Source organism: Dipodomys ordii, unplaced genomic scaffold (genome assembly GCF_000151885.1).
Source record: "Dipodomys ordii isolate 6190 unplaced genomic scaffold, Dord_2.0 Scaffold22, whole genome shotgun sequence".
NCBI classification, from domain to species: Eukaryota; Metazoa; Chordata; class Mammalia; order Rodentia; family Heteromyidae; genus Dipodomys; species Dipodomys ordii.
In genome coordinates this window covers 1,487,863-1,496,868 of record NW_012267238.1, presented here as the reverse complement: position 1 = coordinate 1,496,868, position 9,006 = coordinate 1,487,863, and the positions used below count along the sequence as shown (strand labels likewise).

The window sequence follows — 9,006 nt, the reverse complement described above, 5'->3', positions numbered from 1 at the left end:
CATGTAGTTAACCAATTTTGCCAGCACCATTTACTGAAGAGGCTGTCTTTCTTCCATTCTATTGTTTTAGCTCCCTTATCGAAGATTAGATGGCAGTAGGTCTGTAGGTTCATTTCTGGGTTTTCAATTCTATTCCATTGGCTACCATGAACTTTTAAGTAAATGAGTTAGTCTAGTTATAAAGGTCATTCTACTGTTCATATTGTAGGTCTAGTGTTGATATTGCAGAAGTGAGACTTAGATGTTCAAAGGTGAGTGAAAATGTCTTCTCCCAGCCTTTGAGCAATAGTTTCTGATGTCACTGGAGACATGTATTTCACCCTTGAAACATCCATATCTCAGCTTTATGTAACTTTGGTAGTGAATGTGGATAATTCCAGCACTGAGGAGGCTGAGGCAGGAGAAGCATGAATTTGAGGCCAGTCTAGACTACAGAGCAAGCCCCTGTCTCAGAAAACAAAATTGAACAAGTGAGACCTTGTTAGATGTTTTAAGAAGTGCACAAAAATTGGAAAGTATGAAGCATGAGACTTGTGGGCTTAAAATACTGAGAAGAGGGTGTAAGCAGGGGAAGTGGGAGTGGGGGTGGTGATTTGGTTTGGAAGAAATGGAAGATAGGTAGCAAGATTGGATAATAGAGGAGGAGTCATGGGTTCTAAGGTAGAACCTAGTAGAGATGCCTATATCCTTGCACCCAATGAGAGATGTTGATCTGGCTTTGTGCCTGAAAGGAGCTGGCTGAGTCTGTATTGTGGTAATTCTGTGGGGATTCTGGATTGAAGTCTTTTTGTCTCTGCTCCCACCCACATAACTTCACTACTGCTGATTTACTCTGGATGGGGTTGCATGCTTTGTGCTGCCTCTGGGAGATCAGTGTTCTGAGCTAAATATACCTAGTGACAGCTGGTGCCTTGGAGCTTAGGCAAGCTATCGAGCTATCGTTCTAGCCAATGCTGCATTCCACTGGGTAAGGCAAGACTTTAAGGGAGCCTCTTTGGACCTTCTTGAGAGAGGAGCTGCATGTTCTAAAACTGTAAATCCGTGTTATAAGAGCCAAAAGCTGCCTGTTTTGTTTTCATTTTCCTTTTAAACTTTGTTTTAAATAAGACTTTAGTTATTAGCTGGCTATGGGGCAGTGTTCATGTTCAGACTGATATATGGTAATGCTTCTGTCAGATATGTTGGGCATCACAGTTCTGGTTCAATGTAACATTCCTGTACTCTTTGTTTATGATAGGGTAACTGAGAGCTTCTACCAGCAAGTATATGGTTTGTTAGGGAAGATAGACATACAACTTGACTGACAAAGGAATGTCCACAAGCTGTGGGAGCATGGAAAAGACCATTCTTTATCAAGAATAGTTTTTTTCTTTTCTGTCCTTTTCTTGACCTCCTCCAGTAAGAATCATAATTAACTTTTTTTTTTGTCGGTTGTGGGGCCTAGATGCTGACCCTCAGCTCTTCATCTCAAGGCAAGCTCTCTTTGAGCCACAGCGCCACTTCCAGGTTTTTCTGCTTATGTGGTGCTAAGGAATTGGACCCAGGGCCACATGCATGCAAGGCAAACACTCTACCACGGAGCCACCTTCCTAGCCCCCACAATTAACCTTTGAGGTGGGCTTTAAAACTTTAACAGAAGACAGGCACCGATGATGCACATCTGTAATCCTAGCTACTCAGGAGGTTGAGATCTGAGGATTGCAGTTTGAAGCCAGCCCAGACAGGAAAGTCCATGAGGCTCTTATCTCCAGTTAATCTAAGTGGTAGAGTACTAGCCTTGAGCAGCGGGGAGGGGATCCGAAAACCAATAACAACCTAAAAAACCTCAGGGACAGGGCTTCAAGTCCCTACGACCGGTACACACATGTGCGCATGCATGTGTGTGCACACGCGCACACACAAACACATACAAACAAAAAACCAACTTTAACAGAATGCTTTCCTATATGGCAGGAATCCTGAAGTCTGTGCCTCTGAGGGCATAGACATATGTGTGAATACTTGCCTACACCTGTGAGTGGTAGGAACATTGGAAAAGGAGACCATACTCTCTCTTCAGAGGGGGCAGCTGCAGTCAGCTCTGGCCATGTTTTTGCCAGGTAGATTTGGGAATCCAGGAGTGAGGCCTTTGTTTGCGGCCAGGACTCCAGTTGCTGCCATCCCATATATGTGTCCCTGGGAGAACCAGGTGGAATCCATATTGCCTTTTCTGACCTTTGGAGTCATGCAACATCACTGTTGCCACATTTCTCTTAGCTAAAAGATGAGTATATTGTTCAGTTTTCTATTATTGTAGGCAATTATCTCATAATGAGAAATTATTTTAGCTAGTGGTTCTAAAAGTTCTAGACTAAAATTCAGTAGCTTCATTGCTTTAGCCCTCACAAGCCAAAGAGCAATAAGAAAAGGAAGAAGAAGACAGTAGGATACTGCGAACACCTTTCATTGTATGCCTCAGCAATTTAAGTACATCTCACAGGCCCACTTCTCAAAAGTTCCACTATCTCCTATTGATACTCTGGGAACCATGCCACATGGACTCTTGAAAGACACTTATCCAAACCACAGCAATTAGTTACTAATGACAGCTTATATTTTCAAGGTAAGGGTCATCTACCTTTAATTGAAGGACTGTCAAAGAATTTGTGGGCATGTTTAAAATCACAACAAATAATTTCACTTATCTAAACTCAATGTGACTTAGGGAAAAGTGCTGTTTCTGAGAATATTAGTCTCATTTGTTAAATAGGTATGGTAATTCATTGTTTTTGAGGATTAGATGAGAAAATGGTGTGGAAGTCCTTAGTATGTAAAGAACCCCCAAATTGTTCATCCTTTTCTTCCTTTCTCTCATTTTAGAATTCCAATCAATTATCACTTATCTTTCTCTAATTAAAAATGCATGAAGAAAGGATTTCTAATTTATTTGTTTATTTCAGCTGTAGGGGATTGAACTCAGTGCCTTGTGCTTGCTAGGTAGGTGCTCTACCACTTGAGCCACTCCTCCAGCCCTTTTATCCATTCATTATTTTTTAGGTAGATCTCACTTTGTGGCTGGGCTGTCCTGGACCACTCCTGTCATCCTCCTGCTTGTGCTTCTTCCTGTTGCTTGAGATGATAGGTGCACACCATGATATAGAGATGGAGTCTCAAGAACTTCTTTTTGAAAAGGCTGGTCTTAAACCATGATCTTCTGAGCTCTGATTCCCAAATAGCTAGGATTACTGTCTTAAGCCACAGTAAGTGGGAGATTGCCTTATGTGGGTTACCTCAAGCTAAGCAAGTTCTTTGCCATTTGAGCCACTCCCCTAGCAGTTTTGTTAGTTTGTTTTCTGATACAGAATTTTATTACCTTTTGTGCATGTATCCTTGGACACTAAATCACTCTGCCTCTGTCTCTTGAGTGGTTGGGATTACAGGTGTATACCACTGTGCCATATTTATTAAGCCTACTTATAAGTAGGCCTCCTATTTTTTAAATAAAACATGTAATAAAGAAGAAAGTGTGGTCTTATTGGCAACTAATACATATGGAAAGATATATGAATGATATGATACAGTTATGCATTTGTCAAGTGAAATGTGCATGGATATCTGGAGGCAGATGATCTGTGGAGATTTTGGTGGGGTGACTCCCACATTGCTATTATGACTTGTGTGCTTTTTCTTGCAGTTCCTAAGGGAAGACCTCAATTACCATGACCCAACAGTGAAGCACAGCACTTTCCATGGTGAGGATAAGCTCATCAGTGTGGAGGACCTGTGGAAGGCTTGGAAGTCCTCAGAAGGTAATAGGCGGGCAGCTTCAGTGTCAGTGCTAGTTATTGGGAAGTTTGGAGAAGGGAGAAGATGGATAACAGCTTAGTCTTACAAGGACATGAACATAAAATCCTTAATAAAAAGTTGATTATTGAAATGATTCAGTGAGCAGTCACCGAATAAGAATGATTATAGTCACTGCTGGGAAGGGGGAAGGGCCTTCCAACAGAATTGGAATTGTTCTTTCTCAGAGTGGTTTTTGAATTCCAGCTTATCTGTTTTTCTTCTCACATCCCCCTCATAGAATCTCCTATCTTCTACTGCATTATCTCCAGAGATGAGGAACTTGAGGCAGTCCCTCTCTTCTGTAGCCCCTCACCTTGGGCCAGCTCTGCTGTGGTCCCAGATTATTCAGAGATTAGGTGGATGATGACTTCTTTTCTGAGTCTTCTCTTTTTTAAATTAAGTAGCTCTAGTTCTTTGTAGAAAACATGTTCTCAGTCTCTTTCTTGGCTTGGTTCCCTGCCTGTAAACATCTTTGTTAATATCTTTCTTAGTTCCTGGAGTTAGACACAGACTCCTAAGTGCAGTTTTATTTTTACAGAGTTGACATAATCAACTAACTCAGTTGAACTGGATTATCAACTTCTCAGTTCTGGACACCATACATCTGTTAACACAGTTAGATTAGATGCTGGTACCTTCAGTGGGCACATCAGCCTACTGGCTTCTTTTATTAGTGAAAACATTAGGTCCTTTTCACATGTAACAACTGCCAAACTATGACTATCCTTTTCTAGAACATTTTCTTTTTCTTTTTGTGCTGGTCCTGGGACTTGAACTTAGGGCCTGGGTGCTGTCCCTGAGCTTTTCTGCTTAAGGCAAGCACGAGTGTTTTCTTCAGAGTTTTGAGTGAAAGCAAAGGCCTAATTATAAGAGTCTTGACACAGTAGAAAATAACAGGACTTTAACTTCATCTCACTTGTATGTATAGTTAGAGCTTCCTTTGATATTAATAATATTGGAAGCATTCTCTTCCCAGGGACTTGTAGTGCAGGCCCTGATGCTAAAAAAAGGTTAAACATAAGTGGTCATCAGGCTTACTTGTATTTTATTTTTGTTGTATATTTAATTAAGTAATTATTATTATTTTGCCATTACTAGAATTTGAACTCAGGGCCTTGTACTTTCTTGCTTGGCTGGTACTCTACTACTTGAGCCGTATTTCCAACCTCACTTTTTATTATTATTTTGGTGATAGAGTCTCTTGGACTTTTCTGCTCAGACTGGCTTTGAGTCTTTGTTCTCCAGTTCTCAGGCTCTTGAGTAGCTACAGTTTTAGGTGGGAGACACCAGTGCCCAACCTTTTTTTTTTTTTTAATTAAGATAATTTTCCTATGTTGCCTATACTAGTGAAATTCCTGGGCTCATCTCAGCCTCCTGAATAATTGAAACAACAGGCATGACAGGCATGCATCATTGTATGAAGCCTTCCTAAATTTTAGATAAGGAAATTTGTTTTGGCTTATAAAATTGATTGTTCTTTGCCATGCATTTAGTGGAGCCAGAACTTATACTTGGGTTCTCTGATTTCTAGACCAATGTGTTTTCTTTTTTTTTCTTTAAAAAATTTTTTTATTGTGAAAATACCGTACAGTGGGGTTACAATTACATGGGCAAGGTAATGAGTGCATTTCTTATCAAGCATTGTTTCCTCCTCCTTTGTTTCCCCTTCCCATCCTTTCCCAGCCCCCCCCGCCCCGCCCCCACCTGGCCAAAGTTGTAAAGTTCGTTTTTCAACATAACGACTTGTACATCTCATTGTTGCAATGGGTCCAACTGTATCCCTATTTAAACGGTTTAAAAATATGGAATGCTTCACGAATTTGCGTGTCATCCTTGCGCAGGGGCCATGCTAATCTTCTCTGTATTGTTCCAATTTTAGTATATGTGCTGCTGAAGCGAACACTTTTTTTTTTAATAAGTTTTTTATTGTGAAAATACGGTACAGAGGAGGGGTTACAGTTACATGAGCAAGGTAATGAGTACATTTCTTATCAAGCATTGTTGCCTCTTCCTTTGTTTTTCCCCTACCATTCCTTCCCTCCCATCTCCACAACTACGCAACTGTGTACAGCATAGCATATTGTACATCTCATTGTTGCAGTAGGTCAACCTGTGTCCTTATTCTTTTCTTTTCTTTTTTCTTTTTGTCAGTTGTGGGGCTTGAACACAGGGCCTGGGCACTGTCCCTGAGCCTCTTTGTGCTCAAGGCTAGAGCTCTACCACTTGAGCTATAGCACCACTTCCAGTTTTTGAGTAGTTAATTGGAGATAAGAGTCTCTTAGGGACTTTTCTGCCTGGGTAGGTTTCAAACCTTGATCTTCCTATCTCAGCCTCAGGAGTAGCTAGGATTACAGGTAGGAGCCTTGGGTTGTCTTTGTTCAAAGAACTTCTCTGATGATAGAGAATATTATTTTTTGTAGGAATGAGGCAGTTTCTATTTTTATTTAAATTATTATCTTATTTAAAATATCTACAATTCTAGAATTTTAGATCTAGTAGAGAATGTGTATAATGTGGGCAGAGAGCATTAGATTTGCAGCAGATTAAACTTGTAGTTTAATTTGGTTCTGGGATAGACAGGGTGGTAGTTCTAGTTAGCTATTTTATCAATTGAGGAGAACTTAGGAGGAAGCTAGAGGAGAAAGCTTCTTGGAAATCTTCAGAAGTCTAGTTCCTTGTGGTGGTCTTGTTTTTTTGTTTTTGTTTTTTTGTTTTAATAGCTGCTGAGCATCTCAAGCTGCTGATGAAAGATGAAGCAGTGACATGCACTTTGGAATTATATCAGCATTGACATGAAAATCTTTCATCAGTATCATTTAATTTTGGCTTTCTTCTTTAATAACATGAGGTTAAGATGCCTAGTTTTTGAGGATAGGTTTTCTAAGTAGGAGTATATAATGCAAAATGGCAAGGAGAACATTCTTGGCCTTTTCTGAAACTCACAGCAAAACAACTGGAAGGAGAAATTACCAAGAGAAGGCAGAAATAGAGGGATTGAATCATAGTACTAGAAACAACTCCAGACAATCTTCTGAACTTTATTTCTAGACTTAGTAACTATTTGGAATACTTTCAGTATATTACAGGAAAGTAGGATATAATAGAGTTTTTGGGTTTTTTTGGTTGGTCATGAGGCTTGAACTCTGGGCCTGGACGTTATGTTATCCCTCAGCTCTTCAATTCAAGGCAAGCTCTCTATTACTTGAGCCACAGTGCCACTTCTGGTTTTCTAGTGGTTAATTGGAAGATAAGTATCTCATAGACTTTTCTGCCCGGGCTCGCTTTGAACAGTGATCCTCAGATTTCAGCCTCCCCAGTAGCTAGGATTACAGGCATGAGCCACCAGCGCCTGGCAATAGAGTTTTTGGAAGTGAGTATCCTCATTACCCATTAGCAGAGGAAAAACATTTTAATACATAGTAATTAATGTAGTTCACAGCTAAAATAGGAGAAGTAATACATTTGCATTTCTAGGATTGGCTCACCATGTATTATAGTCAGTGATCTGACAGACTAAAAGTAAGTGTTTTCTTTTGTTCTGTTCTTACCAGTAACTTGTTGTACTATTCAGAAAATGGCTCTTCATCTCTCTAGAGTGACAATTTCCAGAATTACCAAAAAAATGTAATATATTCTGGCACTAGCTCAAAGTGGCTGGCCTGAATTTAGCAAGCTGATGTAGACATCAGTAGTGGTCACTTGTGTTTGAAACATTAGCGGGCTCATGTCTGTGTGATTAGTGTTGTTAACATTTTCTGACATGTTGGAAACCAGTGTTTTTTCCTTGGTGTTATTTAGATCTTTGCTGAATAGTCTGCTAATCTCTACACTAATCATCATGGATTTTAATAATAAAAACAATAGTAATTCAAATCGACTTTGACATATATATATATGTGTGTGTGTGTGTGTGTGTGTGTGTGTGAGTGTGTGTGTGTAATAATAAACTTGACTTCTCTGATTTCTAGACCAATTTCTTTTCTTTTCTTTTTTTGTCAATTGTAGGCTTGAATGCAGGGCACTGTCTCTGAGCCTCTTTGTATTTAATATATGGTAGGGACTATTATAGGAGTTTTATGCATATTAAGAAATATACAGTAAGTATTAAATATAAATGCTGTGGTTATCTCCATTTATAGATGAGGAAAATGTGACAAAGCGATGGGTTAACTGAAGGAGAGGTAGTTTCTAACTACCCAATGTTACTTCAGACCTCACAAGTTAAGGGTATGGTTTTCAACAAGATTACGTTCACTACAGACACCAACCGTAAGCCCTAGGAGATACCACAATCTCCTTGGGTTCCATAATTTACTAGGGCTACTCATGGAGTTTAGGCAAGCCATTTATTTACCATTATAGTTTTATTATAAAGGACACAGATTAGGAGTAGCCAAAAGACTTAGAGATCTGGGAGAATCCTGAATGTGGCACTTCTGTGTCTTCTTGTGGAATCAGATCACATAGTCCTCCTAGCACATCACTGTATTTGTCACTCAGAAAACTCAACTAAACTTTGGTTTTGTTTTCTTAAAGTTTTACTTTTATCTTTCTGGTGACTAGCCCCCTTCCTGATTCATCTCATTAGTATGAATCCAAGAGGCCAACAATGAAAAGAAAGGTTTTCCTGGCCTGGGAATGTAGCTCAGTGACAGAGTCTTGCCTAGCATGTGTAAGGCACTAGATTACATCCCTACCACCACAAAGGAAAAAAACACTCCTATCTTCAGGGAATTTCTCAAATTTTAAATCCCCTCCTACCTTTCTGTGGTGCTTTGAATACAATCCAGAGTCTTGTGTATGCTAAGGAAGCACTCTATTTCTGAGCTACATTCCTGGATTCTCCATCATATCTGATCTTTATGAATCAAATAGCAGATTTGATTAAAAAAAATCTACCCATTTTTTACATTCTGTTGTGGGTTAATCTTGACTTGATTAAAACATACACTAATTATGATATATGTCTTTCAATATATTACCTGTATGTCACATTTATTGATCTTAGATAAAAGGATTCAGATACAGACATTTGCACAGAATAACATACCTTTAGATATAAAGAACCATCAAGAACACCATAGGGCTGGGAAGGTGGCTCAGTGGTAGAGCGCTTGCCTTGCATGCCTGAGGCCCTGGGTTCGATTCCTCAGCACCACATAAGCAAAAAGAAAAAAGCCG

The 9,006-nt window shown here is 39.6% G+C and overlaps 1 protein-coding gene across 2 annotated transcripts in view; it reads left to right on the top strand.

Annotated features, from left to right (window-relative positions):
• Stim1 (stromal interaction molecule 1) overlaps positions 1-9,006 on the top strand; it is a 185,816-nt gene that overhangs the window by 125,916 nt on the left and 50,894 nt on the right. For both annotated transcript variants that reach the window (XM_013014119.1, XM_013014118.1), the window contains exon 3: positions 3,674-3,788. In XM_013014119.1, the coding sequence (XP_012869573.1) occupies positions 3,674-3,788 (115 nt within the window). The remainder of the gene's footprint in view (positions 1-3,673; positions 3,789-9,006) is intronic.